We start from the raw sequence: 19,523 nt of genomic DNA, 5'->3' as shown, positions 1-19,523 counted from the left end.
GCGCCACTGAGCAGGAGAAAAAACACGTCTACGTTCAACACAGCACGCATCACTATTCTGATTATTGTTAAAATATGTACAGGTTATCAAGAAAAAACTCTGTGACAGCCATCGAGAGTACATTGTATGACTCAATTACTTCTTTAATTCTTTAATTACTTTTATTAATTAACCCTCACACCTCCAGGGTTGGAGGTTCCATTCCCACCACGGCCCTGTGTGTGTGGAGCTTGCATGTACTCTGATTTCCTCCCCCAGTCCAAAGACATGCACGGTAGGCTGATTGGCATGTCCAAAGTGTACGTAGTTTATGAATGGGTGTGTGAATTGTGCCCTTCGATGGATTGGCACCCTGTTCAGGGTGTACCCTGCCTTGTGTCTAGGCTGCAGGTTCTCCGTGACCCTGTAGGATAAGCGGTATAGAAAATGGATGGATGGAATTTATTAGGACCATACTAATAATGGGTGTTATGAACCACAAAAGTTCTGGAACCAAGATTAACCTCTACCAAAGTGATGAAAAGGCCAACTTGTGGAGAAAGTAAGGATCTGCTCATAATCCAAAGCATACAAGCTCATCTGTGAAACATGGTGGAGGTAGTGTCATGACTTGGGCTTAAATGGCTGCTTCTGTTAAGTAAGCTTAATAGTAAAGTAAGTAGAAGTTTAATTGATCTTTTTGTTTTGTACAAGACCTTGTTAGAGTTTGTTAAAGCTATGGCTTGTTCAATCCAGGGTATCTGCAAGTATCAGCACTTCAAATTTAATACTTTTTAAAACCATATTCAAGACAGTTCTAAAATAATTTAAGACCTGCACGTCACTTCAATCATGCTACACGATACATCTGCTATAATGGATTGTGTTCATGCATATACATCCATTTCTGGGTTTAAGTAAACTATAACAGGGTAAATTTCTATAGAGGTAGATGGGAGACCAGAGCAAATATCCTTTTTTGCATTACCATTTGCTCCAACAGTGAAAAAAAAAATCCAGTATTTCCTGCCCATGACTTTCAAAGAGATGGAAAAATATAGAGAGAAGTATTACGGCAGTCAGGAGAGAAAAAGATGTCAAATTTACCATATCTCCCTCAGCAGCTGTGTTTACTTTTTTTTTTTTTTTTTTGTAATTTAATGCCAGGGTAATGTAAAAAGTAGTGTTATAAATGTACATACATTTTTGTATAGAAGAAAATATATACATTAAAAAACCTTAGCTATTTTGTAATATTACTATTGCACTGAATAATACTTAATAATAGTAATAATAATAATAAATTTTTATTTAGGGGTACACATAGTAATATAACAATAGTAATATATTTCTGACTTAATTCACTTTTATGCCTCAGACCTTGTGAATCTTATTTTGGTGGAAACACACACGAAGACCTCCTTTTAGTTAGCAACAGTTTTTTTTTTTGTGTGAAATTGAGTTCTCATTACCAGTCAGGTGAAATGCTGTAAACCTCTGCTCACAAAAATGTTTGAGATTACGTTAATGTATAACCAAAGTGAATCTGGCACGTGTTTTGTCTAAATGCAGGTTATAAGCGACTCAAACTCACAGCACAGACAGAGATGACATTGGTGTGGAGCGGCAGTTACTGTGGGTTGAGCTGCTCTAAAACACTGATGAGCCGCACACACACTCTGAGTGCAACACAGTCACATGGGTTTACCATCTCAAACAGCAACCAGCCAAAAATAACATCTAAATCTTCTTTAGGGTGTCGGTTCAGTTGCATTTTAAGACCCTTTGAAACGTGAATTTAAGACATTTTAATGCTAATTAAGGTCTTGTTTTTACATTAAGGAATTTAAGACATTTTAAGACTTTTTAAGGACCCGCAGACACCCTGTCAATCATTGTTCAAAATGGCCAGGTGATGCAGATTTCAAATCTTTATAAATACTCTCCTCAAACCTTGTTCTAACAATCAGCAGCCATGGGCTCCTCTAAGGAGCTGCCTAGCACTCTGAAAATGTAAATAATTGATGCCCACATAGCAGAAGAAGTCTATGTGATGATAGCAAAGTATTTTCAGATAGCGGTTTCCTCAGTTTGTAATGAAATTAAGAAATGGCAGTTAACAAGAATGATGGAGGTCAGGTTGAGGTCTGGAAGACCAAGAAAACTTTTGAGAGACCTGCTTGTAGGATTTCTAGAAAGGCAAAACAAAACCAAATCAAACAGCAAATGCAAAAGACCTTCAGATAGATTTACCAGACTCTGGAGTGGTGGTGCAGTGCTCTACTGTGCAACAACACTTGCACAAATTGCACAGGGAGCATTTCACTGGTAGCAGGATGAATGGATTCAATGAAATGCCTGTTGGCTGAGGTGAGCCAATCGTAGACAGGGGAGGTCCACTCGTCTTTCTGTCATAACAGATGAACAACTGATCTGAGGTGTAGAGAGAGGAGAGCTGTAGTTCCAACCACACAAACTTGCGATGCAGTTTGCAAATGTTCATTGGGAACTATGGTTTTGGGAAACATCACATTGTTGAACTATGTTAATAATGACAGAACTTGCAACCATTGTTGGCTAACGATGCTTTTGGGAAACGCACCCCTGATCAAATCCTTGCAATCCGGTTGACATAGTAATCTAAGGAACCCACTGGACATAGCAAGGATCATCCACCCAAGTCCCCCTAATGCAGGGGTGGGCAATCTTATCCGGAAAGGGCTGGTGTGGGTGCAGGTTTTCAATCCAACCAAGCAGAAGCCACACCTGAATCTGTTGAAAGCCAAGATCAACTGATTAAACAGGTGGAATCAGGTGTGCATCCTGCTTGGTTGGAATGAAAATCTGCACCCACACCAGCCCTTTCCGGATAAGATTGCCCACCCTTGCTAATGGAATGCTGCAAGGTCAACTGACAGGTTTAAAAATGTGGATGATAAAACTCAGGCATGACCTTGGGTTTGGCCACAAAGTTACTGCATCATCTGTCTACCAGCATATGCAGGGTGGGCTTATTGCTTAAGCTTGCAGCTCTCCGAGTCTAATTGCTGAAGTGAGGGAAGGACCTCAAGGTCTCTAACACAAGGGTGAGGTCCAAGGCTGGGCTCGTGACAAGTTTATGAGAGCCTAGTGACATACCATCAATTGTCCTGCTACATACGGTATACTTTCAATGTATCTGAAGATTTTCCCTTGTCTGGCAGTGACTGCAGAATGGTTAATTCATTAGGTACCAGACAGTGCACAGCATTCATATGATGGAGTGCACACCATCTGCTAAACACTTGTTCATACCATTTATTTCCATTTGAAATGTCCATGTACTAAGGGAGCTTGCATTTAATAATGTTCCATGTACTGGTCTCAGTGCTTAACCTGCACTTCCCTCTGAGAGGTCATACTAATAGCTGCAGGTACCCTGGCTGAGGCTGCCTAGTCAAATTTGCATCAAACACAGCAGGTCTCTATGAGACATGAGCCCTTGTGCACTATACAGTGGCTAGGCTACAGCTTTGCTGTGTTGAATAGTAGTTATTCTGTGGGCCATTTTAATATTATTTGCAAGTTCATGTGGGCCAAATAAAACAAGATAGCCTTGGGTTTGACATGTATGCTGTAGGCTAATGTCCCATTTCTGAAAGTTCCTTAACTTCAGCAGCCCTAATGTAACACAGTTGCCCACGTCATGCAATTATTAGATGGTCCCTTACGGACTCTATTACTATAAAGTGCTGGTGACCTGGGTTTCTGAGAGATTAGCTTCAGGGGGATTTTTTGGGAAGAAAATGAAAAATATATTCAGTTGTACATTGTTCTCGTTCCACTCCAGGTTAAGACAATACACATTTGATCCTTTCTGAGTTTATTTTTTGAGAAATAAAAGAGAGAATCTCAAATGTGCAGTAAATGTCTGGTGACCGCAAGGCAGTCTAAAATGTGGTCGACTGTGAGTGATGTCACTTCCAAATACAAAAACGCCCATAGTATACTCCCACCCCCAATCAGGAGCGTAACCTGGCTTAAGCATTCAAGGTTGTAGCCCCGAATATTTTTTCTTTAGCCCCGAATAATTCTCTTCTTGAAGCTGTTTGTCACAACGTAACTAAATGTCAGTAAAAGAAGACCGCCTGTAATTTTGTATCTTCAGTGAATGGAGGCGAGACCAATCAGACGGCGTTTACAGGAAAATACATGGAAATACTCGTGTCTTATTGGCTAACAGCTCTCAATTCTGCCAAACCCTAGTTCACAGTCAGTCAGTCAGTTTGAGTCAGTTTCAGTGGAAATACGCCAATTTTTTTAAACCAGTAAATGGGTTGAAACTGAAACACTAACATCCTCTCATGCTGAGCAGGAAAACAAGGTGTATGAGTTTGTGAATAAGTTACATAAACATGATATGAGAAGAACATAATGACAGAAAACGTATTTTGCATGGCACTGTAGCAGCTAAACCCATTCAATAATAGCTTAGTTGTGCCTTCCCTTGGCTAGCGACCCCAAACTAGCCAGTCTTGTGTTAGATAGCCAAAAAGTTTTATGTTTTATCGGTCTGGTAGTCCTGCAAACAGTAATAACATCTGAGGCCAGTTTTATGATAAATTCAACTTTTTTGTCCAATTTTCAAATTTTTTAGAAGTACCTTAAAAAAAAATTTTGATGGAGAAGAATCTGGGCTCAGCCCCGCACGATTAATAGTTAAGCTAACGCCCCTGCCCCCAACACTGATTGGCAGGTTTCTTTGCAAGGCATAAGAAATGCAAATGCGAAAGGACTTGTGATTCCGAATTTGGTAGGCTCAGTACACGACACTGAGGAAGTGAAATAGCAAACGGGGTAATTGCTATTGCTATTTCAATATGACAGGCTCAAAACGCATAACATGCGGGAAATGCAATTGCAAATTGATTTTAAGTTTCCATTTGAAATTTGGCATACACTGTAAGTCTGTGTAAATGAAAATGCAAACAATAATACATGATTTGCATTTTCATTTGAATTATGTCACAATTTATGTTTCCACAATTTTTTAAGAATTATTTTTAAGAAGATTTTGATTTTTTTTTTTTTGCTGTTGCATGTGTAACATCAGACCAAAGACACAACCATGTGCAAAGTTCATGATATTAAAGGCCTATATAGTAAAGTTAATTTATTTATTTAATTGTTAATCTAATTCTGATTGTTTAATCTAATGTAGCTACATTTAGGCCTAACTTACATGGTGGTGGAAGAAGTGAACCTGTTTTTTCAAGTGGAGAGTTGATCAGAAGTTTAAAAATTGATTGGTTTAGTATAGTTACAATTATTTTTTTAATGATACAGTTCTTGCAAATTTATATATACAAAAAGGTTTTAATGTTTAAAAAAAAAAAAATTTAATCATAGTTACTTTTATGAATGTCCCCAGATTCATGTTATGTAAACAGTGGACCAACAAAAACATTGTGTGCAGATTATTTATTTATTTATTTGGAATCATTTGTTTTATTTATGATTAATGATGCATGAATGTATGAATATAAAAAATAAATGATGAAAACTGAGGTTAAGAGAATGTAGGGGAACGTTAAGAGAATGTAGGAGAACATTAAGAGAATATTAGGGGAACGTTAGGAGAATGTAGTGGAACGTTACGAGAATGTAGGAGAACGTTGAGAATGTAGTGGAACGTTAAGAAAAGCGGAATGTTAAGAGAGTGTTAGGGGAAAGTTAAGAGAATCTTATCAGAACGTTAAGAGAATGTAGGGGAACATTAAGAGAGTGTAGGAGAACATTAAGAGAATGTTAGGGGAACATTAAGCGAATGTAGGGGAACATTAAGAGAATGTTAGCAGAACGTTAAGAGAATGTTCATGGAACGCTAAGAGAATGTTACGGGAACGTTAAGAGTATGTAGGGGACTGTTTAGAGATTGTAGGGGCAGATTAAGAGAATGTTAGGGGAAAGTTAAGAGAATGTAGGGGAGCATTAAGAGAATGTTAGCGGAACGCTAAGAGAATGTTAGGGGAACGTTAAGAGAATGTAGGAGAACATTAAGAGAATGTTAGGGGAACGTTAGGAGAATGTTAGGGGAGCGTTAAGAGAATGTACGGGAACATTACGAGAATGTAGGGGGATGTTAAGAAAATGTTAGCGGAACGTTAAGAGAATGTTAGGGGAAAGTAACGTTCCAATAAGATTCTCTTAGAATGTAGGGGAACACTAAGACAGTGTAGGAGAACATTAAGAGAATGTTAGGGGAACGTTAGGAGAATGTTAGGGGAACGTTAAGAGAATGTATGGGGAATGTTGAGAATGTAGGGGAACGTTACGAGAATGTAGGGGCAGATTAAGAGAATGGTAGGGGAAAGTTAAGAGAATCTTATTGGATCGTTAAGAGAATGTAGGGGAACGTTAAGAGAATGTAGGAGAACATTAAGAGAATGTTAGGGAAACATTTGGAGAATGTTAGGGGCACGTTAAGAGAATTTAGGAGAATGTTAAGAGAATGTTAGGGGAATGTTAGGAGAATGTTAGGGGAACGTTAAGAGAATGTAGAGGAACGTTAAGAGAATGTATGGGGAATGTTGAGAATGTAGGGGAACGTTACGAGAATGTAGGGGCACATTAAGAGAATGGTAGGGGAACGTTTGGAGAATGTTAGGGGCACGTTAAGAGAATGTAGGAGAATGTTAAGAGAATGTTAGGGGAATGTTAGGAGAATGTTAGGAGAACATCAAGAGAATGTTAGGGGAACATTAGGAGAATGTTAGGGGAACATTAAGAGAATGTAGGGGAATGTTAAGAGATTGTAGGGGAACGTTAAGAGAATGTAGGAGAATGTACCAAGAATGTAGGGGGATGTTAAGGGAATGTAGGGGAACCTTAAGAGAATGTTAGGGGAACGTTAAAAGAATGTTAGGGGAATGTTAAGAGACTGTTATGGGAATGTTTAGAGAATGTTAAGTGAATGTCAGGGGAACATTTAGAGAATGTAGGGCAACATTAAGAGAATGTTAGGGGAATGTTAAGAGAATGTTAGGGGGATGTTAAGAGAACGTTATTGGAACATTAACGGGACGTTAGATTAACGTTTAGAGAATGTTAGGGGAACGTTAAGAGAATGTTAGGGGACCGTTCTTCAAATCTAAAAATAATGTTCTATTGCCATAAAGAAAACTTTCCTGGCTAACACTAAAAACAAACCATAAAAAGGTATGTTCTGGGAACCAAAAATTATTAGCTGTTTAGCTACGTTTCCATCCAAGGGTTTTATTTATTTTTTGTTATAAAAAGTTTAGCGCATTGAGATGTTTACTGATATAGCTGATGGATATGCAAATTATCTATAAAACTGATTTTTTTAAAAAGTGTCGACATGATCTTTTTTTCATAAGTTCTATGTAGATACTTAAATAGGGCATTCATGCAAAAAAAATGGTGAATTGATCCATCCATTGGGGCATAACCAGAGTGGCTGATCAGGAGAATTCCCAGTGGACTGTTCATAAATTGGGCCTGCAGACGTACAGTACCACTCACCTGCTATCTCTCAGTATCTCACACACACTCAGAAAAAGCATATGTGTTACATTATTGTGTGACTGATAACTAAAGTAACTAATTACACTATATTTGTATTTAAAGCAGCGCATCAGTTACTTATGCATTAAAAAGTGCCATTTTCTCACGTCACTTGGCTCAGAGTGCACATGCTCGCATGTACTGGTGTAACTATGTAGTTTACAGAAAGGGACAGTAAATTAATCTATTTCAAGAAAAGATTCCATTCACAGGGATGACGTCACACAGGGATTGTCGCGCCGATAATCGAATGCACAAATTCAACCATTACTATCCGTTGTGTGTCTGTAGAGGTATAGTCCCGTTTTATTAAATTGGCTTGCTTACTAGCAAACACGGCTAATTTTATTATTCACATAGAGGTTAGCACAACGTTGGCTCAGTTACAAGCAAACAGGGCTAATTTTATTATTCACATAGCGGTTAGTGCAACATTAGCTTGGTTATTAGCAAACGGCTAATTTTATTATTCACATAGCGGTTAGGGTAACGTTAGCTCACTTACTAGCAAACACTGCTAGTTTTATTATTTACACACAGCGGTTAGCAAACATTGGCTCGCTTACTAGCAAATACAGCTAATTTTATTATGACATCGAGACTATATGACTGCAGACTCGAGTCGGACAAATAAATAGGAAAATTCTCTGACTTTCTTGTGATTAATTTGCTCTTGTTTTGTGCACACTCTCATGTTAATTTGAATTCAAATGCTTTTTCCATAATATAATTTAATTAATATTGAAAGGGGTACTTTTAAATAATTTAGAAAAGGTACAGGAGCTTGAGCCCCCAGAGCCCCCCTTCTGCACATCCCTGTTGTGTTTGGTGGGGAGGCTCAATTTTAACAATCTCCTCAGTTTCTCTTGAATGTAAATTAAACACCCCCATACAAGGCATTGTGCCCATGGGCTTCTGAGTTCTTAATCCAGGCCTGACCATAGGATGTGGAGTCGCCTGACAGCTCCAGATATTTAGCATGTGAATAAACAAAGATGGTAAGCTTAACTTATCATTTTTATCACTGTAAGTCTTGAAGTTAATCAACAATTAACGTTGTTGCCTGAGAGGACAAAGTGATTCAAGTTAATATCAGTTTATTTCGGAGTATTACGGTATGTTTGTGAATGGGCGTTTGATTTACATTTGAGAGAAACTGAGGAGATTGTTAAAATTGAGCCTCCCACCAAACACAACCCAGTTACTGGGCTTTATGCCTCATCCTCTGTTAATGCAGATGAGCTGGTTATGTCTTGCAGCGTGCAGTCAAACACGATATCAGAAACCTGTGAATGTGGATGGTGTGAGTAAATTATTACCTCATCCAGATGTAATTGAATAATTCCAGAGGTCATTGACTTTTGGAACAATTAAGCATTTTTTTTCTGCTTCTCTTTCTATTGAAAATAATGGTGCAGATAAAATTGTATTAATAATTGACTGTTCAGCAAATAAAACCGTATACAGCTGTTCATAAAAAAAGATGTGTCTTAAAGACCTGATCTACCATATCTTTTAGTTTAATTGTTTTTAATTGTTTTAAGAACTTTAAAATATATATATTTGGTTGTTTTTAACCAGTATTTAATAGTATATTTGCACATTATTATATACGAAGACTATTCATTAGGCCTATTCTATATTATACACATATAATTATGCTATAAACAAACACTTAAGCATCCCTATAAAACAAAATGCTTAAAAAAAACATACTAATTGAAGGATTACATAGAAATTCAAGAAAACATAGAAATTCTTAAAGTTTAGGGTTAGGGGATAGAATATACAGTGGCAAGAAAAATTATGTGAACTATTTGGAATTAATTGGTTTTCTGCATTAATTGGTTATAAAATTTCATTTAATCACAAGTATAGATAAACACAATGTGCTAAAGATAACAACACAGAAACAATTATAATCTTTCATGTCTTTATTCAACACATCTCATTAAACAACAATGATCTTGCATACCCCTCAGCAAATGTGCAGTTGCACCCCTGCCTCCTGGTCTAAATGGGAAATACTCCCAGATCATTACAAGTGGTGATGTGCAACACAAGGGATTGCACCAAACCGTATCAATAATTTGATTACACATCGTGTCTTGTATACCCGGACAGACAAATAAGACTGTAGCTCGACTACACAGTAGCTCGATTATAACTGCCCATGTAAAAGTAGTTAATGTAATTAACAAAGACAGTGTGCACTAATGTAATGTTGATTACTCACTCAACGTCTCACTCACTTTCTCTAAATAAAATCCAAAAAGTATTTTGGCTACATAGTACAGCCATTTTTGCCATTTTTGTTGGATGGATGGGGACGAAGTGGACTTTCTTTGTTCTTTGTGGAATTTCTTTATTTTTATATAATTTAAGTGAGTCATATCAGATCAGTCTCTAACACAAATTATGAGACAGGTATACCTTGACCAAAAATAACCTTGTTTCTATAGATTTTACACCCATTGTTACGCTAAAATATACATGAATAGAAAAATGTTTTGGTGGCTTCAAAAAATTGGGGGGGGGGGGGGGGGGCTGCGCAGACCCCCCCACCCCATTCATAAATCTCTAGTGAAGTCCCCAATATAATGTCATGTACATTCAGATTTAAGATCATTTCAGATTTCTGAGTCGCGACCCTGAAGAACGAGTAAGCGGTAGAAGATGGATGGATGGATGGATGGAGATTTCTGAGATAACTAGGGTGCTCATGGTCTATTAGAGAAGTTATTCTCAGATTTGACAAGACACTATTTGAAGAATATTCCCCCTTTTCTGATGAAGTCTCAGCAATCAGGTCAAACCTCTGTTCTTTATCTAACTCAGCCTTTTACAACTTAATCTCTGAGTTTTGACTCTGTGACGTTAATTCTTCTCAGTTAATACTTAAGATTTTAACACTCTGGAGCTAATTCATTCACAATCTTTAAATTCTAAATAAAAGACAATAATCAAGATCCAAATTACTTAATAATATGTGCAATACTAGTTGCAATGTTTATTGATTCTTTCTTTTCTTGTTCTTCTTCTTCTTGTTAAATAACATATACAGGGTTTCCTGAAATAGAAATGCAGAGTGATTTTAGTCTACACAGTATGTGTGTCTGTGTGTCTGCTTTGTTAATGGAACTTTTTATCCCTGTGTAAACTATGTTGTAATGATAAATCTAAATATGAAATATTTTTATGTGTCACATAACCGATTATCAGCACATGTCCAGTTTTCATAAAAAATCCTCACCTGCTTATAACCAGCTTCCCTGGCCTTCAGGAGTGTGTCCTGAAGTATGAATCAGATATGAAACACTTTGTATATTGCTTGAATATACATTTGTTACTACAACCACTTAACAATATAATTGCTAAAATATTATGTGCGTGTGTGCTCACCCTGGTACGCAGGAGCTCAGGATATCCAATCATGTCCATGATCTCAAAATTGTTCACACCCTCCAAAAGCATCCAGGTGACCTTGTTAGCCTGAGTCGGGTGGATTTCCTCAACCAGAAGTAACATGTAATCATCTAGAGAGAGATAGAGAGAGAGAGAAACAGTGAATGGTGCCAGCCATCCAAATCATGTAACATGAGCGGGGCTTAGATGCCAGACTCGTTCTATACACTGTTATTGTGTAACAGAAGCAAGAGGAGTGGAAAGTTTGTAGGAGTTTTAGCTTTACACAAGTAAACACTTCCCAAACCATAATGGGGAAGTAAAATAAAGTGCATTAAATCACTGAGTTGCAGAGCAGGAGTGTATATGAGCCATATTTATGTGTGTTTGTGTGTGTGAATACATATATGAGTGTGAGACTCATGCGGCATCAGGAACTGGAACAACTACAGGAGATGACTCCAACATGTAGTTAGTCAGACGTTTCCCAACTGGTGGATATGTGGGTACATTCTGCAAACATTATTATGACTCAAAATTATAATTTCACAATTAGAGTTTTGTTCTTACCATTGTGTCCTTGTCCTGCTGCACTTCACTGATGGATGTTGGAGCTTGAGTTGGAGATGGAACCTCATCTGCAGCTGAGACACTATCTACAGGTGAAACTGTTTCTACAGTTGGCATTGTGTCTGCCACTGGAACAGTATCTGTAGATGTTGATGTAGTGATGCTTATACACTCTTCATTTAAACATGGCACTTCTGTTGTGATAGTACCACCGGTCTGCTGATGCACCGGTGCAGGTTGAACCACATCAGATATATTCTGGACATCTGAACAGAAAAAAGCACCAAACAAAGACATAATTACAGGCTTCATCCTAAACCATATCCTGCTATAGTATTACTATTCAGCCACTATGCAGCCGTGGAGAGACTGGAACACACACTGTATGACAAATGTAATACTGATATACAATCAGACAGCTGTGACTCACGTTGTGGCTGGATGGTCTGTGCAGTCCAGAGCAGATCTGGGTGGTGCTCGACCTTCTGGCTGGGGGTGTAAGAAACAGCCAGGTTCTGAGCCTGTAATACACAGATACACACAGCAGATAAAACACTTTATTTCATCTTGTTTCTGTCAGATCATCATCACAGCTAGCAGTTAGCTATATCCAGTTAGCAGTAGCCTCTTGAAGTAACTTGGGGTAGCTAGAGGTGGTTCTCATTCTTTTGCAGCTAGTGACCCCTTTAACTGCAATATCAATATATTGAATCTTTTTAATGTGTACACCATGGGTTGGTAGATGTTCTATATGTTATTAACATGCATGCTCGCCATCCTCTGCCTGTTCTGATGGGCAGGGTAAGCCTGACATTTCTCTGTCTGCTAGGCCACACCCATGTGTACCAGCTTCCTGCCCTAGCAGCCCGCTTCAGCCACGAGCTCCTCACGGGACTTAAAGTGTTCAATGAAGCTGTAACACAACAGAGGCCTGGCTCTTAGAATCTTTATCTAAACACTGCTGTTAGTCTTTATGCCTACGCCACCAAAATTACAAGCTAATGTTGGCTGAAATTCCCTCATATAACCAAACAGAACTTTTATATCAACAATATAAGGATTTCAATAAAAATCAAATGGAATTAGTTAAACACAAAAGAGCAAAAGTAAAAAGAACCCTGACATTAGAACCCAGGCTGCTAAAATGTAGTAATTTACACATGGCTTACACTTTACAGCCGTTCAACAGTTTGCCGTTTAGTCTCTTCATCGCCAAGTCCGCTGCCTCAGCAGACTCAAAATGGATGTAGCCATACCCTTTCAACCCCTTCTCATCACCTACAACCCATAGGAGAAACATGTCATGTCAACACACAATTTATATTAAACAGAACTAATACAGGACTTTAGTATAAAAAGCATGCTAACCACGCTATACAGATGCTATTCAGATCCAAACAGTTCAAAGCCCGAATCTTGCAAGACAGGGCTTTCACAAAGAATGAGAAGGTGTAAAAAAGGGTCAGGGTGTCAATCGACTTGTCCAAGTTCTTAATGAACAGGTTTCTATTGCTGGAGTTCCTCAGAGATGAAACCCTCTGAGACCACATTAGCGCATGGGCCATCCCATAAGGAGCTCAAGATGAAACATTTCCAATGCTCGCTCAGCTGAGGGAACAAAATTAATTACACCTCATTCATTTCAAATAAAAAGGCTAGGTAAAGTCATTTTCAGAATTATTGTCACCTTTGGTAAAGATGGATAAGAAAGGTTGTGAAAATGCTTTGGTTAATTAGCTTAATTGCACTTTTAACTGAAGTATTTATTCTAATAACTCGTAAAAATTAATAACTCATAAAAATTTTCAACAAAACCTCATGTCATTATGAGGCACATAACTTGACCTTATCCATGTAATAAAACAGTCAAATAAAACATAAATTAGAGACGTAGCCTTAAGTAGGCTATAAACTGGTATAAAATGTAGAAATGGTGTATGGAACAGTGATCTCCAGTATCCTGTGTGGTTTGTATTACCGTTGGCCCACTGCTGAAAGTTGATGCAAGCGTAGACGAGTGAGGAGCGGGTCTTCCAGTTCCTGCAGAGCCAGATAGAGTGAATGTGGCCTGCAGAGCTGAATTTCTTTGCAAGCATAGGCTCCATCACATCGGGGTGCAGATCAACCACATACAGTGTGGCCATCATTTTACGGTTCATTCTACCTAAAAAATAAATAATAAATCAATCAAACCCTCAGTGATGGAGGAAAGCAATAGCACTAAACCTACAGTTTTAAATAGACAAAGATTAGTATAGTAAAATAAAAATACTTTTCTCCTTGGATATCGGAAAAATCTTAAAACATAAAGGACTAAACGTTCTTACATTTCTCAGTACTAGGGATGCACCGAATGTTTGGCAACCGAAATTATTTGGTGGAAAATAGCAAAAAAAGCATTTTCGGTGTTCGGCCGAATAAGTGAACAGGCAGAATGAATTTGACCGATCAATGACGTGTTTGATGAAGCGACCAAATAGCCTAGCAACCAGAGTGAGACGCGTGAATGTCACGACCTCGATGAGGGGGCGCGCGCATGCATGAGCTACATGCACGAGCTACGTGCTCTTCGGATGTTTACTCTGGACAGGTGTGTTTATTTTGTTTCTGTTCCGGAATATTCTGTCACGTCAAGGGATGTAAGGGAGTAGAGTACGGAAGCAGGTGCAGGTAAAGATGTATTTATTTAAGGGCAGGCAGACAAATCCAAATCGTAATCCAAAAAACGTTGTCAAGACAGGCAAAGGGTAGGCGATCAGCAAACAGGCATAAACGGGGCAAAACAGGAATCAAAGTCGCGGTCACAGAAAACAGGGTCAAAACACAAAACAAGAAACCTGAACTAGTACCATGGACTGGGAGCGGAAAAACCAGTGTGAACTAAATGAACTAATCTACAGTTTAAACTAACTAAACCTATCAAGGAACAGAACATTAACAACGTATCTAACTACACTATATCTACTATAATACTCCGCGAGGTGTACAGGGACGCGAGCGGTATATATCCCCAATATAATCAGCCGTATAGAACTGAATAGAACCATTTTTTGCACTCTCGTCAATGCACTTTTTAATGCACTTTTTTGTTGTAGACTACAGAGTGTTACATTCTTCCAGCAGTCAGTTATAGGCCTAACATCAACTATTCAAGGGGGGCTCAAAGATGACCCAATGAAATTATTTTTATTTTACTCATTTATTTATTTAAAGTTATATTGTGCCTTGTTGGTAGCCTATGCCTGCTGCAATGAAAAAAAAAAAGTTCAGTGTTAAATAAATATTTTGAAATTGTAGTTTTTGTAATTGATTTTTTCCTTTGAAAAGCAAGACAAAATAGTAAAAAGCACATTTTGACTATTTAATTTATGCAATGGTGAAAAAAATGGCAAAATAAATTAAAAAACGTGTTCGGTATTCGGCCTTTGGCCTTCGGCCAAGTTTTTCATTATATTCGGCTTCGGCTTTGGCCAAGAATTTTCAATTCAGTGCATCCATACTCAGTACGATAATAAAATTACAGAAAAACAAATAAAAAACAGTCTAAAGTGTTCAGAATACCCATTTAACTATTAAAATATAAGAAAAAAGATTATTTGATAAATTATTACAAGGCTACTTACCACAGATGGAAATGTACAAGAGAAATACTGATCGCTGCTAACTGCTGCTAATCGCCACTAACTGCTGCTAATCGCTGCTTAATGCTGCTAAACGTTGCTAATCACTGCTAACTGCTGCTAAACGCTGCTAACTGCTGCTAACTTTTTTGTATCATGGAAACCTTATCATTAATGAACAACGAAAAATTATGTTTAATATATTCAGATGAGGGTGGCTTGGTGGTTAGCATGTTTGCCTTGCACCTCCGGGGTTGGGGGTTTTAATCGCGCATCTGCCCTGTGTGTGCGGAGTTTGCATGTTCTCCCCGTCCTTTGGGCATGTTCTCCTCCAGTCCAAAGACATGCAGTGATGGCTGATTGGCATTTCTAAATTGTCCATAGTGTGTGTGTGTGTGCATGTGTGTGTGTGTGTATGTAGGTGTGTGTGTGGGTGTAATTGTGCCCTGCGATAGATTTGCACCCCTTCCAGGGTGTCCCCCGCCTTGTACCCTGAATTCCCAGGGTTTCAGACTCTCCATGACCCTGTGTAGAATAAAAGGTACAGAAAATGGATAGATGGATATTCAGACGTTATTGCAAACCATATTATGTAGAGAATGAACCAAATATTGTGGTAATTATCTTTAATGAATAATTGTTGTTGCAACACACCACAAATATCTTTCAAAAGAAAAAAAACAAAACAAACATTTTCAATAATAAAACAATATTTTTAAAGAACTTTAAGTATTATAACAAAGGCTTTGGCCTATAATATATAGGAATAGTAATGAACCAATTTTGCAGTGAAATTTGATCACATGATCTTTTAAATTCAGATTTAGTCTACAGAGCATAGTACATATGTAATAATGTACAGTTGCATTTTGTATAGCTCTTACAAGCACGGTGTAAAATTCAGGGGTACATCAGGGTTCATCAGTACATGTTTGCAATCTGTTTTATAGACTGTATAACTTACAGTGGTTTGAGATGGACAGTGAACAATGTAGGGTTTGATGAAATCCTTAACCAGGACGATCCACCTTTGCCTAGGTGTCAAGGCTTTGCTGCCAATCTCACTATGTTTTGGTTTCATCAATCATGAAACCTGCATTCACAGGGATACTGCCCTGGTCTACACGTTTTCAGCTGAAGGAGAAAAACAAGAAAAAAAATGCATTGTTGTCAGTTGTTATGCATGTGTTAAGCAAGTATGGAGCAGTTGTCCTGACATGTAAGCTGCTTTAAACCCCAAAAGTACAAAAACGGAATACGGAAAAGTGTACGGAACACTATTACCCTATGTTAGCACCTACTGAATCAATATATTTTGCTCATTTGGCTGTTGAAGAGCATTTTGCGATTTCTGTCCACCTCTTCTCTTTCTTAGGCCGGTTGTGGTGTATCTCATGGGAGACATCATACAGGCATTCACGCTCCTGCCAAAGTTAAATTAAACTTTGCTCCATGAGTTGTGTCCACACTTTTCTTGTTGCCATCTTCTTTCTTGCTGTGTGTTCTTCGTCCTTGTCATTTTCTTTGAATGTTAAAAAGTTGTACGGTTCTTCCCTTTATGCTTCTGCCATAAGTTTCTTGGGTTTCCCTTCCTCACGGTGACCTCACCCCATGGCTTGCTCTCTCATTGGCTGTAGCTCATCGCCGCAGTCACTGCCAATGACAACACTTTTCACACCACAGGATGTGGAGTCACCCGACAGCTCCAGATATATAGCATGCCAAATATCTGTCTGGCGTCGGTGATGCCTTCGGCGATTTGTCGACGAGCATCTTTGAGCGTCGATGAGTAATTCACACAAAACGATCGACTGCCGATTGTGTGTATGTGTGTTTGTGTGTGAGTTAGGCTACACTGCACAGGGAAATGTCTTTTTATTGTTGCTGCTGGTCCAGGAAAGCATTGTTACAATCATGTGGTGTAAATCCTGTATGATGGAGAATATCTACAGGTGTTGATATTGTCCTTCAGGTTGTGATCATAGGCGGTAACCTGTCAGTGTGAATCCTGTATAAGCTAAAGGTGTTTCCAACAAAGAATACCCTAAAATTAAAAACCTTGATATTGTGTTTGTGTGTGTGTGTGTGTGTGTGTGTGTGGGGGGGGGGGGGGGGGGGGGGGGGTCTGAATTCTTAATCCGGACCTGCCTGCATATAATTTTTTCCTTCATAGAATTCCTGCAGGTATTTGTACAGGAAAATGAGCTGAAAATCCTGTAGGATATCTGCACAATATTCCTGCAGGATTCTTGTAGGTTTTTTTTTTGTAAGGGTTGCCAGGTAGCCAGCTTGTACAGGCCAATGTCAATCCGCTTTCAGGTTTGAACCAGTGGTCGGTGACAACCTGCGATGTGGGCGCAGCTCTCCACCACTACCTCCCAGACCCATGGGCTTCATCGTTTAAGGGCAGTTACTTGGAGCCCTATCAGACAAGCAACTGCTCCATTCTGAAATTTCACATAATTGCAATTATTTGTGAAAGTAAAATGAAAGTAAGCCGGCCAATTTGAATTAATAATCTCAATACTCTCTCCATTTTACAAAGATTTGAGGACATGCGGAATGCAAAAGGTAAACAATTTGTGATATACACAAATTTATGTATGGAAACGGCTCAAGGGCAGATTTCTTTTGCGATACACCAAAACTTATGTGACAATTAGTTGTTTTTTTTTAAGGATGGCATCATCATGCACACCCTTTTAGTGGTAAAAGGCCAATTGGATGGAAACATTGTCTATAAAAAAGTGGATGGAAATTTGGCTATGGTAAGTCAAGTAACCGATCTTTACAACCATGTTATGCAGAAAAGCATCTCAGCATGCACAACACATAAAACCTTGAGGACCACACTGGGTTACACCCCTGTCCACCAAGAGCAGGAATCTGAGGTTACAGCACAGGCTCACTGAAACTGGACAGTTAAAGTTTGGGAAGGCGATGTCTTTTACTTTTTTACATTTCACCTATAGCCCTGGAATATCCAACCCCAATCCTAATATGATTTTTTTCTGCTCCTTTTGAAGTGTTCTCTCAACAGATATAAAATTACATAAATATTTTAGATGTTCTCAGAATTATTTTAAAATAACTGTTTAATTGATAATTATTAACATCTTTTCTTTTAACAGTCAAAATTTGGACTGGTATGTAATTTTCTTAAGCACTCACACTACACATGTTAAACAAGGTACATCTGTGTTAAGTTCAAATCCACCTGTATCCAATTGCATGGGTGCACAATAAATATCACTGACCTTGGGAGTTCTCACAGCTAAAACATCAGATCAGATCAATCCTGCTATCATGAGCACCAAGGAACTGCCCATGAAGCTTTGAGATGAAGTTGTTAGGAGGAAAAAAGATGGAGAAGGTTATAAAAAGATCAGCATAGCTTTGAACTGTGGCTGGCCACTTTATGTCCCAGGCATCCTCATGTCTTTGTTACCTTCTGGCTCTCCTTTTTAATTATGCTGTAGCTAGTCTTGCCAGAGTCCTTGCTTGCACTCTGCACACAAGGTACACTGTCCTTAACCATTACGTGACAATAATCATACCTAACAATGTGTTGTGCTATGTGCAAGCAAACTTGAATAAGAAATGATTACTAGGTGATCAGAAAAGCCATTTAAAATATTTTACTAGCTAAAAGTGTTCTGTCATATGTATAATACACTCTGTGAGGTGTAATTAATTAATATTGTATTAATATTGTAGAAGTTGTAGACCTTAAAAGTGGGGAGGTACTGTTGTACAATCTAGTATGTTGTACCCTTGTACATATCAGAGCATGTGCAGAATCACCCTGTCAGAAAGTAGCCTTTATCTCTCACTGCCATATACAAGGAAACATGCAAGTCCTCAGCAAAAGTCTTAGGCGCCCCCTTTTTTTTACTATAAATTTTGACATAGATGTTTATTTTATGACTTCTGCATTATTGAGTCAAACTTTTCCAACAAAAAAGAAAGGAATGTTACAGAAAAATTTTTGTATGTCAGTAAAAAAAAGAAAAAACAATGAAAGCTGTTGGGTTTTGCATGCAATAAAAGAGAAACTGTGGCAAGATTCTCCAAGATGTTCAGTAAAATTTACCAGCTAATTTTCTAATACAACTGCGAAAATTGTACCGTATACTATTGTTTTGTGTTTTTTTTTTTTTACAGCGAAGGATTGTAACACATAATATATTCACTTTATTCAGTTTATTACTGTTGACTGCTGTTTATAGTTTTTTAAATATTATTTTTATTCTCTTTTCAAAATGTCATTATTTTTGAAGACATATTTGCTTTACATCATTTCTTTGCATGTGCCTAAACTATTGCACAGTACTGTATGTGCAAACAGTCACACCTAGACCTACTAGCACATCTAATACATCA

General features: G+C 38.1%; 1 protein-coding gene across 1 annotated transcript; it reads right to left on the bottom strand.

Annotated features, from left to right (window-relative positions):
* Positions 1-9,467: 9,467 nt before the first annotated feature.
* LOC108265125 (polyadenylate-binding protein 1A) lies at positions 9,468-18,926 on the bottom strand. The gene is given in 11 exon segments (XM_053680277.1): positions 9,468-10,615; positions 10,799-10,837; positions 10,948-11,081; positions 11,521-11,786; positions 11,951-12,041; positions 12,690-12,798; positions 12,920-13,072; positions 13,075-13,128; positions 13,499-15,665; positions 16,105-16,274; positions 18,398-18,926. Coding segments are annotated over 6 exon segments (675 nt in total). The 5' UTR covers positions 13,680-15,665; positions 16,105-16,274; positions 18,398-18,926; the 3' UTR covers positions 9,468-10,615; positions 10,799-10,837; positions 10,948-11,081; positions 11,521-11,699.
* Positions 18,927-19,523: the final 597 nt, after the last annotated feature.

The sequence above is a fragment of the Ictalurus punctatus genome, chromosome 5, assembly GCF_001660625.3.
Source record: "Ictalurus punctatus breed USDA103 chromosome 5, Coco_2.0, whole genome shotgun sequence".
In the NCBI taxonomy this organism is placed as follows: Eukaryota; Metazoa; Chordata; class Actinopteri; order Siluriformes; family Ictaluridae; genus Ictalurus; species Ictalurus punctatus.
The sequence above is the reverse complement of the archived record's forward strand: the minus strand, read 5'-3'. Positions and strand labels throughout refer to the sequence as shown.